The sequence below is a fragment of the Carlito syrichta genome, unplaced genomic scaffold (genome assembly GCF_000164805.1).
Source record: "Carlito syrichta isolate Samal-C Ts95f unplaced genomic scaffold, Tarsius_syrichta-2.0.1 Scaffold308155, whole genome shotgun sequence".
Classification (NCBI taxonomy): domain Eukaryota; kingdom Metazoa; phylum Chordata; class Mammalia; order Primates; family Tarsiidae; genus Carlito; species Carlito syrichta.
Genome location: NW_007252251.1, coordinates 1,180,599 through 1,205,462, shown reverse-complemented (window position 1 = coordinate 1,205,462; position 24,864 = coordinate 1,180,599). Strand labels below are relative to the sequence as shown.

General features: G+C 42.6%; 1 protein-coding gene across 1 annotated transcript in view; it reads right to left on the bottom strand.

The window, feature by feature from the left end:
• TPD52L1 (tumor protein D52 like 1) overlaps window positions 1-24,864 on the bottom strand; it is a 102,466-nt gene that overhangs the window by 77,290 nt on the left and 312 nt on the right. Inside the window, exon 2 of the mRNA XM_008065102.2 lies at window positions 23,299-23,441. Within this exon, the coding sequence (XP_008063293.2) occupies window positions 23,299-23,441 (143 nt within the window). The remainder of the gene's footprint in view (window positions 1-23,298; window positions 23,442-24,864) is intronic.

Here is a 24,864-nt window from a genome sequence, read left to right as displayed (position 1 = left end):
TAACTTTGTTTCATTTTTTACGTCTAATTTTTTGCTCTTTTTTTTTTTCCTGGAAATAGGTTCCAGAGGGGATTTGTAGCTTTCCAAAAATTAACTTTTGAATTTATTTATCATTTCTACTATTTTACTTTTGCTGTTTTCTATTTCATTAATCTCTTCTTCCATCTTTAAAAATTTCCTTTTTAGGGGGTGTATTTTTTTCTAAAGTATTAACTTTTATTTGCAGTCTTTCTGTGTCTCACAGATTTTGGGATGTTCTTCTGTTGTTTTCTAGATAGTTCAGGATTTCATTATGATTTTATCTTGTCTCAAGTGTGTTTCTTAATTGCCAAGTTGCTAAAAATTTTGGATATATTTTAATATTTATTTCTGATTTTGTTGGACAATAAGGAAAGAATCTGGTCTCCAAAAGTGCTTCTGAATTTGTCAAGCTATTCTTTGGGCCAAGTACTCGACTAATTTTCCAAATGTTTCATGTCACCAGGGAGCCAGTGAAAGGACATGAAACTCTTTATTAAGTTCTTTGATAACACCTGGTAAGTCAGTTTGTTAGGCTGCCTCATTAAAATACACCGCTATAAACTAAATTATTTGCCAGTCAGTCCAGCATTGTGATAGCTTTTTAAAAATGTACTTTTAGGTGCTATGCTATGTGGACACACAAGTTTATGACTTTGCAAATTGTCTCTCCTTTTACTGTTTTATATGTTCTTTCCAATAAAAATATGCTCTTCGTGTTTTGAATTTTGTTTGCTCTTTCTCCGTCTTGTGTATTTTTGCCTATCCCTTCACTCTCTCAACCTTTACAAAAATATTGCTTAAAGTATCCTTCTTGTAAGCAGCCCTTATCTGCGTTTCTATTTTTACTCCAACAGATTCCCTGACGGCATTTGATGTAGAGGTATTTTGCCCTTTTACATTTTTTTTTGAGTTGGAGTCTCACTCTGTTGCCCAGGCTGGAGTGCAGTGGCATGCATGCTCATGGCCACCCCAGCCTCGACCTATTGGGCTCAGGTGACCCTTCCACCTTAGTCTTACAAGTAGCCAGAACTATAGGCATGCACTACCACGCCGGCTAATTTTTTTATTATTATTTATTATAGAGACGAGGTCTTGAGAGTTGCCTGGACTAGTATTGAACCCGCGAGCTCAGGCAATCCACTCGCCTCGGCCTCCCAAAGTGCTGGGATGCCAGGCTGAGCCACCGAGCCCGGCCTATGCTTCTTTCAAATACAGATAGCCTATCTCTCTAACTATGAAACCTGGCTCAAAACTCGCCCTCTCAAAGTGCTCCTGCCAAGTCCTGTCCCAGGCAGTCCACCCTAACATCTTCTGGAAACGTCTATGTTCTTCCTGCATCTTCGATGTTGCCATTATTCCTTCTAGTCCTCCCCTCTTCTCATTCCTACTTATTGTATTAACCAGTTTTGTAGGAAATTTCCCCCAAAAGGGGAACTTGTCTTTCTGGCTGTCCTCATGGTTGATGACACTGCGACATGCATGAAGCACATAAAAAAATAACATTCCTTGTGTTCTTAATCCCCACCACATAGGGGTGTGTGAGGGCACATGGCCAGAGTATGGCCATACACGGTACTTTCTGAGTACTTGGCAAGCACGTTGCTTAGGTTCTCCAGGCCTCTATTGACTCACCTGTGAGTAATGATGCCATCACCTACCACGCAGCTATGTTCTGGAGATGATTACCTGAAATCCTACATGGCAAGGCTGACTTCCAGCCTTTCGGCGTCGTGAGGCCAGAAAGTCATGAGGGCAATGATGTCCAACAGCCAGGTTGGTGCTCCTAACATGCCAGCTCCCTCAGATTTTTGCAGCCAAGTCAACGTAATGCCCCCTTCCTTGCGTCTACTCCAGAAGCAAAGGCTACTTTAAGAAGCGGTACCAATGTCTGGGACATCATCACACTTCCAGATGGCAGGTTCCCCCCCTTTCTACCTTCAGACACTCCCTCAACAATCCTCTCCTGACTCTCAGGGAGGGAAACACTCATCTCCATCTCACTCTCCTGAAAAATGCAACTCCTACAGCACTTGGCTCACGACTCCAGTTCATGACTCCTGAAAGAGGCAGTTGGGCTCATCATCATGCCAAGCGACAGTGCTGTGCCTTGGTCCATGTTCACACGCTTCCCCAGGGCCTCTGGATGCTTCTGGTGTTTGGGCATCTGCCTCAGAGAAGGCACAGAGTCTGTTTAACTTGGTTTGTACAATGTCCCACCAAGCAACACGCATTTACAAATATTAGCTGAATAAAGGCCCCTGGCAGTCACTTATCATCTGGGCCTACCTGCCATCCAAACGATTCTTGGCCATTGTGCTTACCTGGCTTCTAGAAAGTAGAGCTGCAAGGACACTAGAGCCTTCCTAAAGCCAGAGGTATCCTAGGTGCAGCTGTGCCCATGAGAACCGAATGGAAGGAGTGATCTGCCTGGGTGAGGGCAGTCCAAAGCCAACTTTGCAGTCAAACCCAGAATCATCTTAATGTCCCAGAGACTCCTTATTCCCTGGAATCAATGCAGGATCTAATACTGACTCACCCCCACTTCGCTTGGAAAATCCTGACCTTTGACAACCTGAGAGAAGAGAGAAACTGTCCAAAGATCTACGGCTTGCATCATTGCTGTGTGGACCGACAACTCCCGGATGTTTATAGCTATCTGTGCTGACACATTTTAGCATCCATTCTGGTTCATCACTGTATCCTCAGAATCGATGCACTGCCTCACACAGGAGGATGCTCACCAAATGTTTGTGTATAAATAAATATTATCATAAAATAGCATATGCTTCTATTTGGGTCTCTTCTCAGAACTTGTATAAAACACCCACATTCTTTATCTGATCACAGCTTGATATTAAGTCCTGTGATGCTGGTAAAGTCTCAGCTTAGTCTCCTTTCTGATTTGTCTAGAAAATAGCACACGTAAAATAAGTAGTGCCTCTTGAAACCATTGCTGAACTCCCCAACTGCCTTTGTTCTTATTGTTTCCTGGCCTAAGTGTTTCTTGATTCTCTGGGATCAGTCATTCAGTTTTCTTGGTTATTCCCACATTCTCTGAAGAGGTGTCTTGTATTCTGACCTCTTAGTTTTCCTGATTTTGATCTTGCCATAATTCCTTATGCTCATCATTTAGATCACATGTTGTCAGGTTGACTACTTGATTGCTGTATGTTAATTACTACAGAGTATAAGTAAATAAACAAAATTATGACATCGGATTCATTGCTGGGCTCACTGCCGTCAGATTCTTCGCCTTTCCAGCTCCCAAAGAGCATAACAAACCATCGGCTTGAACCCATCTTCTAAGACCACTTTAAGTCATCAGTTTTCCCCTTTTTCTGGTTCTAGCTTTGTAGTCTGCACAAGAGCAACACCAGCCTCCATCCCACCAGAAAGGATGGTGAATACTTGCAATGTGAGGTACTGAGGAGCATTCAGCAAATATCAAGGAGCTATAGCAACAGCAGGTCATCGGGCTGCAATCTGTGGGCCTCCAAAGCAGCAAGCTGGTGTGCTCCTTCCTTCATTGAAGGGAACTCTGAGCAAGCACGTGGAAAACATCCTTGATACCTGAATCTATCAACAGAAGGACCAGGAAACACCGTTTTATGCAGAGGTCAACAAACAATTCCACTTCTTGTATTCAATCCTAAGATAAGAATGAAGCCATTGACACTCTCCTTTATGTTCTCCGATCAAGAAACAGCTGAAGAGCTCTCTCTCTCTGTCTCCTTCCCCCCGTTTCTTTTCTCTTTCTCTCTCTCTCTCTCTCTCTCTGTGTGTGTGTATTAAGACTATGCACCATATTTTTTGGGGTTTTTTTTTTAGTTGGAGTCTCACTCTGTTGCCCAGTCTGGAGTTCAGTGGCACTCTCCCAGCCACCGCAGCCTTGACCTGCTGGGTTCCGGCGATCCTTCAACCTCAGCCTTCCAAGAAGGTAGAACTACAAGCAAGTGCTACCACGCCCAGATAATTTTTATTTATTGTAGAGATGATGTCTCTCCAAGTTGCCTAGGTGGGTCTTGAACCCACGGGCTCAGGCAATCCACTCGCCTCGGCCTCCCAAAGTGCTGGGATTACAGGCTGAGCCACCGAGCCTGGCCAATGTACCATACTTAATTTGCAAATTCCTATGTGTCAGTAATTTTAGAACATTAGAAGTTAAGGTAAAAGTTTGCTCCATTTAATAAAGTTAGAAGCCAAGCTTGGCACTGTGCCCATTTAACTAAAGCTGGTGGTAGGTCATTCTGGAGAAAGGCTCACTTTCAGATAAATTTGTCTTTGAAAATATAATTATACAGCCCTGTCTTTCCTTCCTTCCCTCCCTTCTGCCTTCTCCCCATAAAAGAGCCAAACTGGCTTACATCATACATGATGAAGTAATAATGACATAGAAATAGACTAGCCTTATACAGCAGTTATTCAGAGTGACAAGAAAAAATGGAGACATTTTTATTATTCCCAAGGACTCTGAATACACTTACCAAGTGACAGAGTAAGAACAGAGGGACAGCACTAACCAGCGCTACCTTGAGCGTGTTCAGGGGCTGGAAAGGCTTTGTCAAGATGGCATCAGACCTCTGTCCAGTGGTAGAGACAGATGCATGCAGACTCCAGGTGGGAAGCGACCTTTCTCACTGAAAAGGTTTTCAAACGCCCTCACTCATGAGCGGACCTTGAACAATTATGATACTATAAGAAAGGGATTGGCAGGAGTGGGAAACTGTCAGGGGAGGGGGGTGGGATTGGCAGTTGAGGGCACCTGCTAGGGGAGGGAGGGGCATCCACCATCCACAAGGGTACCTGCATGATCAAAGTTTCTATACCTAGCCCCGAATTGTACCCACAACTTTATAATTAAACAAAACAAAACAAAACACCCTCCCTTCACAAGACTGCCATAAGATGCCATTCCCCAGAGTCACACAGCCCTCTCAGAAGCCATTTCTGAATCTTTCTTAGAATGCTCCAACAACGGTGGGCTGCAAGGGAGCAGAAAAGATTCACTTTGGCAAGAGCTGCCTTCTTCAAGTTCCTATCCATAAAGAGATCACTAGTATTTAGAGCGGGGAAACGGAATGAGCAGGAAAAATAATGTAAGTTAGTTCTGTAGAGGAGAAGGAAAAAAATGCAAGTTCATTCTGTTACACTGAATCTATCCTGTGGGGAAAAAAACGTAGCACTGAAATATACACCAGGCACAATAAAACTATCAATATGATAAAAATAAAAGTGGTACAACAGCCCACATTATCCTGAAGCCCAAATAGAGAGGGAAGGGTCTTTATGCTTGTGAAATGCTTTGAGGGATTTTTACAATAAACACCCAACCGTTAATAGTAAGGAAACCAAGCATTCACAGGGTGGCTCTTCATTCCTATAGTGCTGTGGGACACATGAGTATTCTTACAACTTCTCTTCACACTTGAGGAAGTCCAGTCTGAGCAGCTGACTGCACCCAGGAGGCTGAGCGGAACTTGACCTTATATCTTGGAGCTGCAGTCTCCTGCTTTAAACATGGCCTGAGGATCTACTGGGGTAACTCGTTATGCTCTACAGGCCACAGTGATAAGCAAGAAACAAAACAGAGCTAAGGCATAGTGCTTGCCCTCGTGAAGTTCACTGACCTCCTGGAAAGCTGACCTTGATTAGGCACGTGACTGAGCATGCTGTGTCTAAACTGCAGGTCAAAACCACAAAGGACACCCAGAATGCAGGGCTGCATTCAAAGTCATGACAGTTGGGTGGGAAGTCCTCCGACATATTTTAAGAGCCAGAGAAGCGGAGAATCCAATCAAGTGATGTGGGGGCTACAGGTTTCCCTTTAGAAGCTAAGGAGTTGTGAATGTCGCAATCATAAGTTCAGAGGGTTCACCAGGGTCACCGGTGAGAATCCAGTCAATGTCTCACGAAAAAATTTCTGGTCTTTCCATAACCTCAAGTGTCCTCAGTAACCCCTCTCTCTTGGAAAGTTGCCTCGGTGAACTGATAAGGTCTCTGTGCAGAGTGTGGATCCCAGAAAGAGATACAATCGTCTACACCCACCCTTTCATCCATCCCCTGCATTTCAGACTTCCTTCATCCACTTACTGCTTTCCTTAGCACCTACCAAATCTAGCACACTACACATGACATGCTTTACTAATTTGTGTCCTTTATTATTTGCCTCTTCCCAGGAATTTTAACTTCACAAGGACAGGCGTTTTCATTTTGTTTGCTAGTGTTTTTCTAGAGCATTGCCTGGTACATAGCTGTTTTCAATTAGGAATGAATGCAGAAATGAGTAAATCAAAAGTGTAGAACTAGTGTTTTGTGGGAAGAAATCTGAGTATTTGGTATTTTATATTATATTTGAGAGAATTTAGTTTGTTGAGAGACAAGCAGGCTTAAAATGACAATTTCCAATGCTTAATTAGATTAGCAACTTAAACTTGTGATTTTTAAGTGGAAATCTCACTACATTTGTAAGTAATATTGGAACACAGGAGAATTTCAGATTCACTCTACTTATGTATTTAATTTTTAAACTTGTAAGATGTAAGTACTTGGGAAGGTTAGTCAAATATAAAATTGAAGTACTTAAGTATGAAATTGGGGATGTGTGTGTGTGTGTGTGTGTGTATTTTTTTAAGTTTTGCTTGTTGGTTTTGTAAGACAGGGCCATTTATGCAGGATGAGTATAGTACCACGATCAAAGCTCAATGTAATCTCAAACTTCAGGGCTTATTTGATCCTCCTGCCTCAGCCCAAGTAGCTGGGACTACAGGTGCGCACCACCACGCCCAGCTAATTTTTAATTTTTTGTAAAACCAATGTCTCACTATGTTGTCCAGGCTGGTCTCAAACTTCTGGCCTCAAGCGATCTTCCCGCTTCAGCCTCCCAAAGTGCTGGCATTACAGGCATGAGCCAACATGCTCAGCCAAAATTGAGTATAGTAACTGAATTGGAAGATTGGGTCATATCATGCTATTTGAATATCCTACTAATCAAAGTTGCTTTAAAAGTAATTATTCACATTTGCTAATTTTATAAATAAGATATGAAAGTTACACGTAAAAGAACTAGTGTCTTGTGGGAAGAAATTTGAACATCTGGAATTTTATATTATATTTGAGAGAATTTAGTCTGTTGAGAGACAATCAGGCTTAAACTTACAACTCCCAATGCTTAATTAGATTAGTGATTTAAACTTGTGATTCTTAAGTGGAAATCTTACTATATTCGTAAGTAATATTGGCACACAGGAGAATCTCAGAGTCACTCTATTTATATATTTAATTTTTAAACTCATAAGATGTAGGTACTTGGGAAGGCTAGTCAAGCACAAACTTGAAATGTTGAGCCTTAAACTTTAATTACTAAACAGTTAACTTCTAAATTAAAAATAAACCTCCAAATAGTCTGTTCAACAAGATACATGGATAAATAATTGCGATGTGCTGAAGAAGTGAATGGCTGGAAATGCAGAAGGATCACAGGGCTGAGTTCTTGTTCTAGTGCTCCCATTTGTGAGGTCCCGGCCCAGGCTGATGCCCTGATCTCTCAAGTGCTTTCATCTACAAAAGGAGGAAACTGTATGAGACCATTTATTAAGTACTTCCAATTCTGAATTACGATGCTGCCCCTGAAAGACATAAAACAAAAGATTCATAATGCTGTCAGCACTGAGAAAACTTCCAGTGGGAAAATCAGGAGTTCACTGGCAGTCGCATGGGTGGAATCTGACCAGAGGAAGCAAGGAGAAACAGCACTGCAGGTGGAAAACCACCAGAGTGAATGCTCTAACAAGGGAAAGTTTGGAAATGACAAACCAGAGAAAACAACCAACGGTGAGCTGGCCATCAAGTCTGACCAAGAGTGGACTTCACTGATGTACTGATGAATGTACCTCACAGCTCAAAAAACCTAAGGTATCAGCAGCAACCTTTACTGTGACCACCGGGATCCCAGAGAGAGTTTACCACCACATGATAACATTGACACAGAGTCTAAACAATTTATTATCAGAATTACTGTATCTACTTTTATTAAGACTAGATTTTGTGAAAAGGATATACTTTTAAACTATAAGACTTCCTTGGAAACGTACTTAAAATGACCTCATACCACTATATTAGACTAATGATGGCTCAAATATTCATTTTACAGAACCCATCTTGAGTTTTATGAAATAAAAGGAATATCCACCTAACCTGATATTTCTGTAGGCGATTTCCGCTACCCAGAATTCTCAACAAAGCTAAAAATACTCTCTGTTGAAAGACAATGAAATTTGGAGATGAACGGATGGATTCGTCATTCAATATTCCAAGCCCTAGCCGGCGATCAGCAAGGACTTGGGGGGTAACATAGTCAGGGAAGGAAGTCAGCATCTCACAGTTTAGGTTCAATAACTGCGTCTGGTATGCAGAATAATGTTTTTAAGCAACACAAGAACACAGACATGGCTTCTCATAAAATATCCAGCTAAGCCGAGCAGGCCATATTATAGTTTTAATTTCCCTAAATGAGACTTTGATTTATCAGGCTGAAATAACTTGACCAGGTGTTGTCAATCCAACACTGAAAACCAACTGACCAGGCAAACTGTCCCCATGGGAGCCAGCTCCATTCTACTCGTCCATCCTTCTCCCAGCATGTTGGAACCTCTGGACCAGAACAGGCAAAAGGACAAGGGCACTCCAAATACACAGTTCACTCGCAGATGTCACACTGATCGTATGTAAGAGTTTCTCAGTATTCATTTAATAGATGTGGGGAGAAGAAGAATGGCTATTTCTCTGTAAAACATACAACAGCTATCCAGTGATCTCTTATTTTGAGCTCTCCCACAACAAAACTCGAATCCCACAAACATTTCAATGAGTGATGCAGAATGTACTGAAGTTATCACAGGGGAGAGCAGGAGTTGGTTGATACCATTTCCTGGAAAAACCCCATTAGAAGCATCTCTTGCCCGAACTTCTCTCCTCAGTCTCCAAGCGCACCATCCTCTCTCTCTCTGTATTTCATTTTCTCTCTCCAGGAGTCATTCTTGTAGGTCCCTTCCTCTCCACTTCCTGTACTTCCCCGTCGCACTCTCCACATTCCTTCACTCTCCCTTTCTCAAGAAGAGCCACTTAGTTTTGTCTCAGCTTCTATCTTTACGTGTATACTCCCAGACCCTAAGCTTACCACTGTCCTCAGAATTTCAGTGTTGGGAACAAAATGTAATGACAATAGTACAGTATTGAAAATCCTCACTTGAGCACTTCTTAATTTTAGGAGCTTCTACAAGAGGTTATAGCAGATTTTTAAAACTATTCATTTCTCATAAAAGTTGAAAGGTCCATCCTACTACCCCTGCCAGGTATCTCCACTCCACTCCACACGATGCTATCTCCACTCAATACTAATCATTCATTTATTAATCCATTCTTTGCTTTCCCTTCAAGTATTTATAAAGTGCTTTCCAAGGACCAGTCATTGTTGTAGACACCAGGGATATAGCAAAAGAGAAACAAAGCCCTTGTCCTCAAGGAGCTTAAATACTAGTTGGGAAAAAGAAAAAAGAAAACAGATAATTATGCCCCAAATGCCATCGTTTTATGAAGAAAACCAAGGCAGAGTCGAGGTGATAGATGGTATGGACACAGACATACACATGCACGAGTGTATGTATATATACACATACATACGTTATCATCCATGCCTTATTTAGTTTTTGAAACATTTAAAGTTGCAAGAGCTGGCATCTCTATGTGTCACTAGAAGCTTCCAGAATCATCGGCGTTCTCAAGCAGGCTGCTAAGCAACAGACAGCAGGATTTTCAGGCCTGCCATCCAGAGCATGCTGCCTCTCCACAGACTTTGGCCCCCTTGCAGCAAGCCTGCCCTGTCATCACCAATGTCTGAGCTACCCAAGACCAGAACTAAGGCCCGAAGACTGAAAAGTTGAGTGCTGCTGGCATCTCCCTTAAGACTTTCCTGAATTATTATGAGAGAAGCATCCAAATGTAAGCAAAACATGCAACCTTTTCTTCCTCAAAACGTGTCCATGTGAACATTGCTTTGTATGCCTGCCGTGTCTATGGTTTTTTTTTTTTTGAGTTGGAGTCTCACTCTGTTGCCCAGGCTAGAGTGCAATGGCTCACACATGGCCACCACAGCCTCGACCGGCTGGGCTCCAGTGATCCTTCTGCCTCAGCCTTCCAAGTAGCCGGAACTACAGGCACGTGCTACCACGTCTGGCTTATATTTTTATTTACTGTAGAGATGAGGTCTCACCAAGTTGTCCAGGCTGGTCTCATATGCCTATCTCTAAGTTTTTATCCTAGTGAAGAAAGACCAAAAGCAGCAACCATTTAAAACTTTCATTATTTTGTTCGCAAAATTTCAGCTTTTTAGTAAGTAGAATGTATGCTTCGGATTTGCATGGAGGCCAGATAGCAAAATTCCCTTAACTTACATGTTTATGTCTATCTTCAACCTACTCATCTTTTCCTAGCACCAGGAAAATATTTTTGACTTTGTGGTGGGTAGCATACAAAACTCCAAAGAACCTTCTGATAAAGGAATGCGTTAAAAATAGTTGCTTGACACCTAACTGCTACAACAAAAATAGGGTGGTAAACTCACAAAGAAAGGATTCTGGTTCATTCACGTATGTCTCTAGCACCTAATTTAGAGTTCAGCACAGAGGGGTGTTCAATGCGCATTTCGTGAAAAACAGATGAATGAATCTCATTTTTCTTCTTCATTGCTCAATAGTACCCAGGTGCTGTTATAAGCACTTTTCATGAATCATCTCACTCAGTCACCACAAAACCCACTGGTGGCCCCCATTTCCACCATTTTGCAGATGAGCAAACTGAGACTTGGGCGAGTTAAAGATCACATCACTAAGAAGGTTCTGCCCCGGGTAACCCCTTCGGGTCCCCTCCCACTGGGGGAGCTTTTCTGTCCTCTCAATAAATCCTGTTTCAAAAAAAAAAAAAAAAAGGTTCTGTCCCGAAAAATGAATCCAAATCTTTGTGACAACATCTAGGCTCTTCACTACGCAACGAGGGTCCCTTTACATGACATGACCCTTATTTTACTTCCTCCCACGCTATGACAATCATCTCAGAGTAAAGAAATAGCTTGTGTGGGTACGTAGTCATTCTTTGAGTGAGAAGTACTGGCATCCAGAATAAAATTTTAGAAATTATATTAGAAAATGAAAATATCTCAGATGGCTGCAAACTTTCCACCTGGGAAAGAAAAGCAAACATAGCTTAAAGAACAGCTTAACACATATGTATGTGTGTATGCATGCATGTATACGTAGTTTTAAAAAAAACACTTGTTGAAGGAGTTTGACTAGGCATCTTAAGAAGGAGCTGGGCAGGGCCTCGAAGGGCAACCGATCCCGCCCCCTCGGGTAAGACAAGGGGAGGGCCAGAGTGGTGGCAAAGTCAAGATCAGAAGCCAGGCCTCCTGGCTCCCTGGCCAGGGCTCTCTCTGCATCGGTTCCTCTCCAAAGTGTTTGATCAAAAGATAAATGTCAGAGAACAAAAGAAGACAATTACTCAGGGAAACATTTTGGGTATATGGTAGGGAGAGGTCAAGCCTGGCCTTCCATAGACCATTCCTTGGACCGTGTGTCTGACTCAAAGCGGAAGGTTCTACAGCTCAAATGACAAAGCCAGGAGCTGCCTTGTAATTAAGGGAAGACAGAAAGAAAAAGAGGGCACAGATTAACAGGAAGTTGGACTCTTTCTTCCGCTTGGATTCCTTCGGTGAGCACAGGCTCACATTCAGCAAAAAACACGGCAGCTAGGGTGCTGTGAAGTTGGAAGAGGCCTGCTGATAGAAATTAAGAGCTCCAGGCACAGTGGTTCATGCCTATAATCCCAGCACTTTGGGAGGCGAGACTAGAGGATCACTTGAGCCCAAGGAGTTCAGGAGAAGCCTGGACAACATAGGGAGATTCCGTCTCAAAACAACAAAAATGTAAAAAGAAGAAATTAGGGTTACATTCAATACTGGTAGATGAACTCTGATTTTGTAAAAACAGCAAACCCAGGGTTGATTTATTCTTTATTTGGGGGGAAGGCAGGGAATGGAGCCATTTTCTTACTATTTACTTACTAATTTATATAAATGACTTCCTTCTTATTTATTTGATTTAGTTATTGTTTTGAGTCAGAGTCACCAAGGCTGGAGTGCAGTGGAACAATTGTGGCTCACCACAGTCTCAACCTCTTGGGCTCAAGCGAGTCTTCTGCCTCAGCCTCCCAAGTAGCTGCGATTACAGGCACACACCACCATGCCTGGCTAATTTTTAGGCCTCACTACATTGCCTAGGCTGATTCCAAACTCCTTGACTCAAACAATCTCCCGCTTCAGCCTTCCAAAGGCTGGGATCGCAGGTGTGAGCCTCTGGGCCGGTGTGTTTCATGTATTTGGATCATTCAAGCAATTCTCCGAGACTGAGGAAGGACGTTTGGAAGAGCCTGCTGATTTCAATGGAGCATTTACCAGAAACCAGCAGACTTTCTTTCTTTTTTTTTTTTTTTTTTTGAGTTGGAGTCTCACTCTGTCACCCAGGCTGGAGTGCAGAGGCTGGCATGCTCATGTCAACCTGCTGGGCTCCGGCGATGCTTCCGCCTCCGCCTTCCGAGTAGCTGGAACTACAGGCACGCGCTACCACGCCCAGCTGATTTTTTGATTTCTTGTAGAGACGAGGTCTTGCCAAGGTGCCGGGGCTGGCCTTGAGTCCCGGGCTCAGGCCATCCACTCGCCTCAGCCTCCCAAAATGCTGAGACGACAGGCTGAGCCACCGAACCTGGCCTTGTTTATCATATTCTGTTGGTGGGAAGCAAGTTACAGTCTTGCACACGCTTTAAGGAAGGAGATCATACAAGGACGTAACTACCAGAAGCTGCAGATCACGGGCGGGGGTGGGGGCGGGGGGTGGCGCCTTGAGGTCTACCTGCCACAAGCATGGACGGGGCCCTTGCACATGTGTGTGGACAGTCTAGTCCAGCGAGTTTACATCATATCCTCAAACATGAGCGGGCATCAGAATCTCCTGGAGGACGTGTGAAAACACAAGTGGCCCGCTCCCAAAGTTTCTGATTTAGTGAAACCGAAATAGGCGAAGTCTAAGAATCTGCATTTCTTCCAGGTTGCCAGGGAAGCTGATAGCGCTGGTCAAGGAAACCACTTTGAGAACCAGTTTCCTACCCTGTATGTTAAGACACTCTTACTGCCAAATCCCCTAATCAGCCACCTCTCAGTCATCTCTTGGGAATAGATACATACCAGCAGCCTGGTCTGCCCATGGAAGGCTGCTAACACACTGAGGGCTGTTTGGGCAGCAAATTCTGTAGCTTCAGGTACCCAGAGCATGGTCTAAAAGAAGAGGCTCAGTCTCCAAGTGAAAAGGCTCAGCCAGAAGAGAGCTAAAACGGGGCCCTCGAAAGCCAAAGGCCCCTGCTGGATGTAAGGAATTGTGAATGTCCAGATTTTTCCCTACTCACAAGCCAACAAATTAGCCTGAGTTTCAGGGATGCTGGCAGAAAACACAAGACTCCTGGGTCACAGAAAAAAGACCACTTATGACTCACAGCAACAGTAGCTGTCAGAGTCACATCACGGCACCCCTTCCCTGAGCACTAATTCCAAAAGGGTGGTGTGATGGGAGCCAGATATCACCTCTTTACACAGTGGGGTATATCCCCGAAGAGTAACACTGAGATTAGGCGCCCTGATTTATGTAAGGGATGCTAGCCAATCTGCCCAACACCTGGTTTTTATTATCTTTATTATCCTGGACAGTCACTAAATCTGCCCCTAAGGGAGGCAGTCTCTAGTTTCCAAGGCTGCCTATTACGCAAATATCCTTGAAAAGATCCTAGAGAATATTATCTGTTAAAAACCTTTGCTCAGAAGACACAAGTTGTGAAGAAACTTGAGAGACTTAGGGAGAATTGTTTCCCAGCAACAGGAGCCCAGATAGCAGGTCTAAGGGTAATACCAGCAACGTTTGGGTACAGAACCAAAGAGGGTGAGGGCGTGAGGCCAGAAGACACCTGAGGAGGAGTTTTTGAGGGGGAGAGGTTCATGAGGTCAAAGGCTCTGCAGAGAAAGCAAGGAGCGTTCACAGGCTGAGGATGAGGAGGCGAGTCGGGGAAGAGGCAGGGGCCATCGGAAGAACCTTGCCCTTGGTTCCAAGTGAATGAAGACTGAGTGGAGCATCCTGACGAGACAAGTGTCATGACACGTCACGGCTGAGAGGATCTCTCCAGTTACGACGCTGGGAATAGAGTGAAGACAGACCAGGGTCAAAGCAGGAGGAACCTGCTAGAAGACTCCTGCGGGAATCCAGGTGAGAGACGAGGGAGCCCTAGACCAAGGCGATACCAGCAGCTGTGTTGGGCCGCTGTTCCATGCTGGATACTTCTTGGAAGTAGAGCTGGAATGACAGGCTGGAAATGGGGTATGATGAGGGCAAAGAACAAAGCCAGACCTCAGGAGGATAGCTTTCAGCTTCCGCGTTTGAAATGGAGTTGCCATCAACTGAAATGGGGATGACCCTGGGAGGACGAGGGTGTTCTGGAGGAGAGGACCGGGGGATCAGTGTCAGACGTGTGAGTTCAAGATGCTGATTGGATGTTCACGCAGACACACTGCGTGGGCAGTCTGAAGTTGAGGATCTAGGTCCAGGCTGAAAAAACACATTTTGGAGTTGTGAGCACATGGATCAAACGCAAAAGCATGCGTCATGAGATGGCCAAGAGAGTCAGCATAGATAGAAAAGAGAAGCGGGCCAAGGGCTGACCTCCGGGGACATGCCAGCAGTTAGCAAAGGAGACTGGGAGGCTTGTGAAGGAGGAGGAAAACAAAGAGAGTTCAGTGTCCTGGAAGCCAAGTGGACAAAGCGCTTCAAGGAGAGGATAGTGGACACCGGGGCCAAGATATGTTAATAGGTCAACGAAGATAAGGACTGAGAACTGATCCCTGAATTTGGCGCATTAAAAAGAGAGAGTGGAGCCAGGCTCGGTGGCTCAGCCTATAATCCCGCGCCTTTGGGAGGCTGAGGTGAGTGGATGGCCTGAGTCTGCGGGTTCAAGACCCATCTGGGCAACTTGGCGAGACCTCATCTCTACAATAAATCAAAAATGTGCCGGGCGTGGTAGCGTGCGCCTGTAGTTCCAGCTACTTAGAAGGCTGAGGCGGAAGGATCACCGGAACCCGGCAGGTCGAGGCTGCGGTGGCCGGGAGCGGCCATGGCACGCCAGTCTGGGTGACAGAGTGAGACTCCGACTCAAAAAAAAAGAGAGAGTGAGAGGAAGGGAGGAGGAAAAAGACAGAGAAGGAAGGAAGAGAGAGGTCAAGAGACTAAGCACACACAAGTCAGAGCTAATCTACTCTTTTCCCAAATCTAACAGAGCCAGAATTCAAAGCTATTCCTTGGGGCCACTATGTCTTCCGGCGTACATAACAGGTCCTACTACATTAAACCAAAACATTTATTTTCCCTCATCCTTGGGAAAGGGATAAAAAGAGCAAATATCTGGAAAGATATTGCCAGTCCCACAGAGGCAAGTGTGGGCCATTATCTGAGAGGAGAGGATACCCCAGGTGGTGGGTCTCAAGACACCATCTAAAGACAGAGGGTCCTGACAGGAGAGGATACCCCTGGTTCTAGGTCTCAGGGCACCATCTGAGAGAGAGGGTACTGGCAGGAAAGGAGACCCCTGACTCTGGGTCTCAGAACACCATCTGAAGGGACAGGGTCCTGCCAGGAGAGGATGGCCCTGGTTCTGGGTCTCAGGGCACCATCTGAGGGAGAGGGTACTGAGAGGAGAGGATATTCCTTGTGGTGGCTGTCAGGACCATCTGAGGGGGGAGGGTACCAAGGATACCCTTCTGCAGTGCTTATGAGAAAGAGACCTTTCCGATTATTTAAATGAAACTTCACAGGGAGCGTGGATATCTTGTAACTTCATTTTGGAGCTCTGGGATGTCTACATTCTTCCTGGACTGTCCTAACACTGAAATCAAAGAAACCATCTTTCCATGATGTCTTTTTATAAAAATCAATCCATTTTTGAACAAAATGTTGGGAAATATTTATAGACAACGCTGTTTTAGGGCTCATCGTTGCTGCTCTCAGCTCATTCACGTGTGAGGGAAAATCAGTGAAAAATCACACAGCCAGAGACTTTAAAACTGAGAGATCTGAGGAGATCTCCTCCCACTCCTCCCAACTCCAAATTGGCTTTTTTCTTTTGAATGAATCAGTTCTGCTTCCATGAATATGCTTGGGAGATGGTTAAATGAATAAAACATATTCATGTAAACAAGTAATTATAATACGCATGAGGCAACAAAAAGCTTTCTTTTTTGGGATGCTCATTGAAATTAGTTATTTCAGCCAGCATCTAAAGAATACAGATTCCACTTTCTGGAAACAAGTGCACAGATCCTATGACTTATTTATTTCAATGTCCTGAGATGATTGGACTGAGATGATATAAACACCAAGTGGAGTACCGTATTTGAGCCATTCCAATTTGAACCAGCTTTTTCCTTGCAGCTACTAATAAAATTCTATACTGTTTCTCAGAGTCACATGTCATGTGACTTTTACAGAATTTTTCATCTTGAATCAATCCTGCTTCCACGATCCTCGATAAGGTGCTCTCGCTTTCCTTGACAAAAGAAATGTATAATTTTAAGAAAAACATATTTTGCGATTTCCAAGAGGCTGAAGATGAGTCTATGTTTTAGATATATAAGAGGAAGAGTGTGATGTGACGCAAATGACCACAGGTAAGTTTGGAAATGAGGTGGAATATACACGTGTTTTCACGTGTAGAATGTGACCTGGCTACAGCAAAGTGCCAGATTTTGCCTTAGAGGAGAGAGACAGCATGTCAGTGACTCAGGGTATTCTTGGAGATTTGTGGCTTCATTCTGGGAATTTCACTTCCTCTGCATCAAAACGCAACACTTTTTATAAACGATTCACACTGTGAGAAACTGTTTAAAATTCATCTTTCCTTGAGGACCCAAGCCTTCCTTTTAGCCAAATCAAATTCATTAAAATGTTCTTCCTTCCTTGGACTGTTAACAATGATTCTTAATGTGATGCATATATTTTAAATAAATTTTACTTTATTGCTTAAATATTCAGTGAACAGAATAACAGCCACAAAAAATCCACATTTTGGGATCTTCTCGTATGCGCTCTTAACTGCATAGTAACTCATTACATTTTTAGATTTTGTTTTAATTTTTGTCTTTTTACTTACTATTATTATTCTTTTAGTAGAGACAGGATCTCGCGATGTGGCTAGGATTACAGGTGTGAGCCACTGAGTCCAGCCCCATTATCTATTTATTTGTTCGCTTGTTTTAGAAATGGTGGGGCAGGGGAGGTCTCCCTGTGTTGCTCGGACTGGATTCAAACTCCTAGACTCAGGTGAGCCTCCCAAGTCACTGGAGTTCCAGGCACTCACCACCATGCTCGGCGTTAACTCAAAAGGCTTAAGAGGTGCTTCTAGTGTTGTCAGGGTCCTTCCAGAACAACAGTAATGGTGACAGACAGCAAGCCAGCTGATGACCAAGGTGACGCCCTCTCTTCTGCACTTTCTCCTTTGTACCATAAAAATTTAACACAGAGATTGTTAAAGTAGCTTAAGGACAAATCCTGCGTTCATTTTTTTGAACACTTTTATGAGGTATTTTCTTAAAGTAGGTATTGTGCTAATATGCATGGGAGATGGTTAGATGTGTAAAACACATTCACGTAAACAAGTAATTATAATACCTGTGAGGCAACAAAAAGCTTTCTTTTGGGGGGTACTAACTGAAATTTGTCCTTTCAGCCAGCATCTAAACAGTACAAATCCTACTTTCTAAAAATAAGTACACAGATCCCATGGCTTCTGTTTATTTTAAAGTCCTGAGATTACTGGATATGGATGGACACCAAGTGGAATACCATCGCTAAACCATTCCATATTTAAACTGGCTTTTCCTTGAGCTGGTGATAAAATTCTGTCCTGGTTCTAAGAACCACAGGTCACGTGACTTTTTTTAGAATTTTCCTGCTTGAAAACAGAACTAAAATCGCAAGCTGTTAGTAAGCAAGTATCCTGTCATATTATGAAGCTTCTTCAGGTATACTGAGTCATGTTCATATTCCCAGACCTATAGAATGAATCGTGCAGTTAAATTCTGCCTCTTAAAAACTCCTTTGACCTTATAGGATCTAGAGGAAAATCATCCTTTGTAACTTTGCACACTGACTGCTGCTGCCTACCAGGTATCTAAGGAATGGTGATAAACATTCCAAGGTATGAAGTCAGATTCTGGTTTCCAAGCTGTGTGAGTTGGAAAAAACTTGTGTAAATAGTTACCTGCTCTGTCATTCAGTTTCCTCATCTGTGAATTAAAAATAGCACTACCTTCCCTGTGAGTTTGTTGTACTTACTAAATAACATGTTTTTTTAAAAAGTGCATAGCATGGTATCTGACATTTAGAAAAACCACTAAATTTTTATTGTTATTATCACCCTTAATGTGAATTCGTTCTAATTAGCCCTCTCCCACTCCAAGAAGCCTATTGGAAAGAAAATATGTCATCTCGTGAGTTCTGTGAGCTGTTACCCACAGGAATGACACTCAACTCTTCTTCACCACCCTCCTGAAAAGATGACCCATGTTAAGTTCTTCTTTGTTTCCCCTTTGCACACGCTGTCCGGCACACACCAAGGCACGGGGTAGCTCAGTGGTTGATTCACCCTCTAGACTCAGATGGACCTGGACTTGAATCTAGTCTTCCTCACTTAATTTTTTTGACCCTTAGTTTACCTGTTTCCACCTCACGGTTTTATTATAAGATTTCAGTAAAATAATGTATGCAAACCTTTTGGCATGTGCTACTAAAAGCAACAGGAAACAATTATATTCAACTTACCATGTGTCTGGTGCTGTTTTAAGCATTTTGCACATATTAACTTGTTAGATCTTCATGACAACCCTGGGATATTGAGCTATGACTATCTTAACTTTACATATGTAGAAACCAAGGCCTGGTGGTCATATCAATGATAAGTAACATGGCAGAATTAAAATCCAGACAACTTGCCTTGATTATGGGACCTTAATCACTGCGCTCTCCTACCTCCCAATCGTATGTGCTTATCAACTATTTGCTGTTACTACTATAATCCAACAATATTTGTTGAAATATTTATTTAACAAATCAACATTTACTGAAGTACTTATTTAGTATTTACTATATCTTTCTAAGTAGCAGAGCTTATCACAGCCCATAAAAATGCACTGTTTTGCTTATAACTTTTTGAAAAAACTTCTCAGATTCTGCCTACCCAGCCTATTAAGAAAATAAGATATAAATTAGGGAAGACAATTCAAAAAGGGTTCCAATATACTATAATATCTGTTATTTGTGTGATTCAATTTCTAAGAAATTTTAATTACAACAATGGTATACCATTTGCTGCAAATTACTGATTTCACCTAAAATATATATCATTACCTATGTTAAAACTTTTACTTAAAGAGGAAACAAAACTATAGGAGGTAGCTTCGAAGATAGTATGAATAGTCTTAATAATACTCTTCTGGGAATAAAGTTTGAAACAAAGATTAACCAAGTTCTTTGCCTAGTAAAAAAAAAATAATAATACTCTTAAAATCACAAATCAAAATGCATAACAGCTAGCTTCCACAGTTTGAGGTTTATGGTTATATTGCCTAAATTTCAATGTAAAATTTTAAATATAAAATTTTTTTCTTGGATAATTCACTGCTTAGAGTAGAGGCATACCTTTGCTCACACTTCACTTTATTACGTTTTGCAGATTTTGTGTTTTTTACACATTGAAGGTTTGTGGCAATCTTGTACTGAGCAAGTCTATCGGTACCATTTTTCCAACAGTGTACTCACTTCATGTCTCTGTGTCATATTTTGGTAATTCTTGCAATATTTCAAACTTTTCATTCTTATTATACCTGTCATGGTGATATCTGCTCAGTGATCTTTGACGTTTCTATTGTGAATTTCTGAAGCACCATGAGCTGTGCCCATATAAGATGGCAAACTTTATTAATAAATTTAAAAAAGTAAAAGTATTTACTTCACAGTGTTATTATCAGGTTTGAGTAAAATATTGCATCCAGAAGTTTTGGCATATGCTAATATGTGTGTTCCCATGCTCCACTGACCGGCTGTTCCCCCGTGTCCTTCCCTCTCCTCCGGCCTTCTTTTTCCTTGAGAGACAATAATAATGTGATTAGGGCAATGAATACTCTTACAATGGCTACTAAGCCTTCAAGTGAAAGGGCCACACATCTCTGACCTTACATAAAAAGCTAGAAAGGATTAAGCTTGATAAGGAAGGCATGTCCAAAGTCGAGACAAGGCGAAAGTCAGGCCCCTGATGCCAGGTGGCCAAATTGTGAATGTGAAAAAAAAGTTCTTGGAGGAAAGAAAAAAATGATACTCCAGTGAACACACGAATGATAAGAAAGTGCAACTGCCTTCTTGTTGCTATGGAGAAAGGTTTAGAGATCTAAATAGATCAAACCAGCCACAACATTCCCTTAAGCCAAAGCCGAATCCAGAGAAGGGCCTAACTGTCCTTTACTTATGACGATGGGTAAGAGAGGCAAGGAAACTACAGAAGAAAAGTTGAAGTCTAGCAGAGGCTGGTTCATGAGATTTAAGGAAAGAAGCCATCTTCAGGACACGAAAGTGCAAGGGGAAGCAGCAAGTGCTCACGTAGAAGCTACAGCAAGTTTTTCAGAAGATGTAGTGAAGGTCATGATGAAGGTAGCTACATTGAACAGATTTTCAATGTAGATGGGACAGCCCTCTATGGGAAGAATATGCCACCTGAGGACTTTCATAGCAGAGAGGAGTTGTTAATACCTGGCTTCAAAGTTTTAAACAACCAGCTGACTCGCTTGTTAGGGGCTCCAGAAGCTAGTGACTCTACATGGAAGCCAATGCTCACTTACCATTCTGACAACCAGAGGCACGACAGATTATTCCAAATTTACTCTGCCTGTGCTTTTTCTATGGAACAGCAAAAACTGGATGACTGTATATCTGTTTACAGCATGACTTACTGAATATTTTAAGTCTACTGTTGAGACCTAATGCTCAGGAAAAAAGATTTCTTTCAAAACATCACTACTCATTGATAAGGCACCTGGTGACCCAAGAGCTCTGACGGGGATATACGAGACTAATGTTGTTTTGATGCCTACGAAACACAGCATCCATTCTGAAGACTATGTGACTAGGAGTAATTTCGACTTCCAAGTCTTATTGTTTAAAAAATATATTTCACAAGGCTATAGCTCTCATAGAGAGTGATTCTTCTGTTGGATCACGGCAGAGTACTTTGAAAATCTTCTGGAGAGGTTTCATCATTCTAGATGCCATTAAAACCATTCATAATTCCTCATGAGAGGAAGTCAAGATGTCAGCATTAACAGGAGTTTGGAAAAAGTTGATTCCAACCCTCTTGAATGACTTTGTGGGTTTCAAGGCTTCAGTAGAAGTAACTGCAGATGCGGTAGAAATAGGAGAATCAAAATTAGACTTTCATAGTAGAGAGGAGACTAAAGATGTGACAAAATTTCTGCAACCTCATGAGTGGATGAGGAGTTGTTTCTCATGCGTGAGCAAAGAAAGTGGTTTCTTGAGACAGAATCTACTCCTGGTGGACATACTGTGAACACCATTGAAATAACAACAACGAATGTAGAATACTACATAACCTTAGTTGATAAAGTAGCAGCAGAGTATGAAAGGATGGACTCCGGTTTTGAAAGGAGTCATATTGAGGATAAAAAGCCATCAAAGAGCATCAGATGCTACAGATAAATCGTTCATGAAAGGACACGTCCACTGATGCCGCAAACTTCATCATTGTCTTATTTTAAGAAATCACCACTGCCGCCTCATCCTTAGCAACCACCACCTGGATCAATTAGTCAGCAGCCATCAACATCGAGGCAGGACCCTCCACCAGTAAAACAATTAGGACTTACTGAAGGCTCCGATGATCATTAGCATTTTTTAGCAATAAAGTATTTTTAATCAAGGTATGTGCATTTCTTAAAATATCATGCTATTATACTCTTAACAGACCACAGTATAGTATAAACGTACATTTTGAAGACACTGGAAAAATTTTAAAATTATTTGGCTTTATTTCAATATTCACATTATTGCAGTGATCTAGAATCTAAGAAAATAGTATCTCCGAGTTATGCCTGGATAAGACACTGGATCTGTTGCTATTTGGAGGGTTATTTAATTCTTTTGTAGCAACTATTATACTTCATTTACAAAGCAAGAATTAGTTTTCCATGAAATAGCAATTAAAAGGATAACTGTGTGCTTTTTTTCCTAATCTTCTGTTTCGTTTTCTGTTCTTATCCTTGTTGATTTTTCTTTCATCTATGCCTAATTTACATTGTCTTGCTGTGATTTGAATTTTCATATAAACTGCCCTGGTACTTCCTGAAACAAGACAAAATTATGTAAATGCCTCTGAGTCAAGTACAGTGTATGGTTTATGTGACATTTTCATTTAACGAAATTTGCCAATAGTATTAATCTGATATCTATTACTTTGCGTTATTCACACACTTCTGAGAATCTTCCTGAGTGGATGTCTGAATATAAAAAGTTGTAATTGTAGTAAGCTGAATGGTGACCTCCAAAGATATTAGGTCCTAATTCCTGGAACCTGTAAATGTCACCTTACATGGAAAAAATGGCCTTTGCAGATGTGATTAAACTAAAGGTCTCGAGTCAGAGAGATTAACCTGGTTTATCTAGGTGGGCCTTAAATGAAACCACACAAGTGTCCTCATAAGAGGGAGGTAGAAGGAGATTTGACACAGACAGAGGAGAAAGTAGTGTAACCCTGGAGGCAGAAATTGATCGACAGCCACCAGAAACAGATTCTTAGAGCCACAAGAAATCAACACAATTACTAATTTGAATCTGCACAGACGTTAAACAGAAAGAAAGTTTGCCTTTTAACATTCAAAACATTAGGAAAGGCAAAAACAACAAAGTTATTTCCATCTAGAAGAGTGGAAAATAGAAAGGTAGTCTCAAAGACCAGAAAGGTCTTTTGATTTTAAAGGGCTACTCTCTGTTTCAGGAAAATGCTACATTTCTAACCCAGCTCCCTCTGTAACGTAACCACCACATTAAAACCAAACTCCCTAGTCCCCGTGGAAAGCACCTGGCAATGCCGTCCTCCTGGGAACCCACGCCACACTGGTCTCCAGCCCTCCTCCTGACGCGCACCACTCACGATCCCACTTGGCGTGTTTCATCCTGCCCACTCCCTGGAACGTCTTCTTGCTTTGCTGGATGTAACCTATTCTTTCACAAAGTCAAAGAACGTATTTGCAGAATTTCACTTCCGGGAAAATTCCGGGACCAGTGGCTGCACTGACAGAACCCCACGTGCAAAGGACGCTCACAGCCCCTGGGTGGCCTCCAGGGCAGCGCAAGCGGACCCTCATAATGACCTCACTCATCTGCGCTAGTCTCTAGACTGAGAGGCAGAAAGATAAGCCTTCTCCACTCTGGACAATTCTAAAACACACTGTGCTGAAGGCAGACTCCCACACGTTGAAAATCACAGGCCTGTCTTCGAATCCAAGGGGTACCCATTCATTTAGCCTGAAAAACGTACCAAGTGGGAAAAAAAGATTCCTTTTTAACATAAACAGCCTGTGATGCTTTATTCGTAAGGAACTTAATATGTCTGCTGCTTAAAAAACAAAGTCTGAAAAACTCAGACCACTGGGAAAGTGAGGGTTCGAGGGAAGCACGATCCATTTGGTTGCACAAGTAAGAAGTTGGGTCATCACTGACACTGACCTCCTGCATATGCGATCCCAAATATTTTGATTTTGCTTCGAAGTATTTCTTAAACCTGTTCACTTTTCTCATATTAAATTGCCTTTTTATGGGACCTTCCTACTCACTGAGTTTCCATCCAGTTGTGAGAGGGAGGGAAAGTGCACCCAAGGGTGGCTGGAGGGGTGGATATGGAGGCAGGTTTCCCCTTCCTCAAAAAGTCCTGGGCTTTGAGTGGGAACGAGCCACTGGCAGCACCCATGTTGCTGCTCCTGCCCTATCTGGCTGTAAACAAGGAATGCACCTCCTGCGTTCTTCCCTCTGTAGAACAGCTTGAGAACCTACCTTATGGGACTGCTGTGCACACGAAAAACACACAGAGACAGGGACACGATAAACAATCTGCACTCGGATGATTTGCCCCAGGGTTCCAGTCCTAGCACCAGGGGCCCTCTCTTTCCTAGTGCTCACATGGTGGCGATTTTACATTTTATCTGTCAAAATCTAACCAATTGCTGTCTGTCTCTCATACTGTAACTTTCGTGAAGCAGAAATCAAGTCTATTTTTGCTCTTCCTTGCACAGAGCTTGGCAGAAGAAAGCACTGAAATATTTGTTAAGGAAATCTTGTAAATAACGCAAGCCAATAAAGGGAACCAGGGACACTAGTGGTTCCCAATCTGGACGTCACCTGTCTGCTCGGTTCTTCTCCAGCCTCAATGCCTAACAAGGGCATCGCCTGAGCAGCTTTCAAACAGACCCCTGCCCAGGCCCCAGGGATTCCAATTCGATTGGGATGGGGTCGCCAGAGCCAGGAATAAAGACCCTCCAAAGGATTCTCATGTGCAAGTCTGGTTGAGAAGTTCCTCTAAGGCTCCCCCCTGCTTCAGGCCAGGTGTGAAGGCCTCCAATCTGACCTCGGCGTCTGAATTCCACCAACT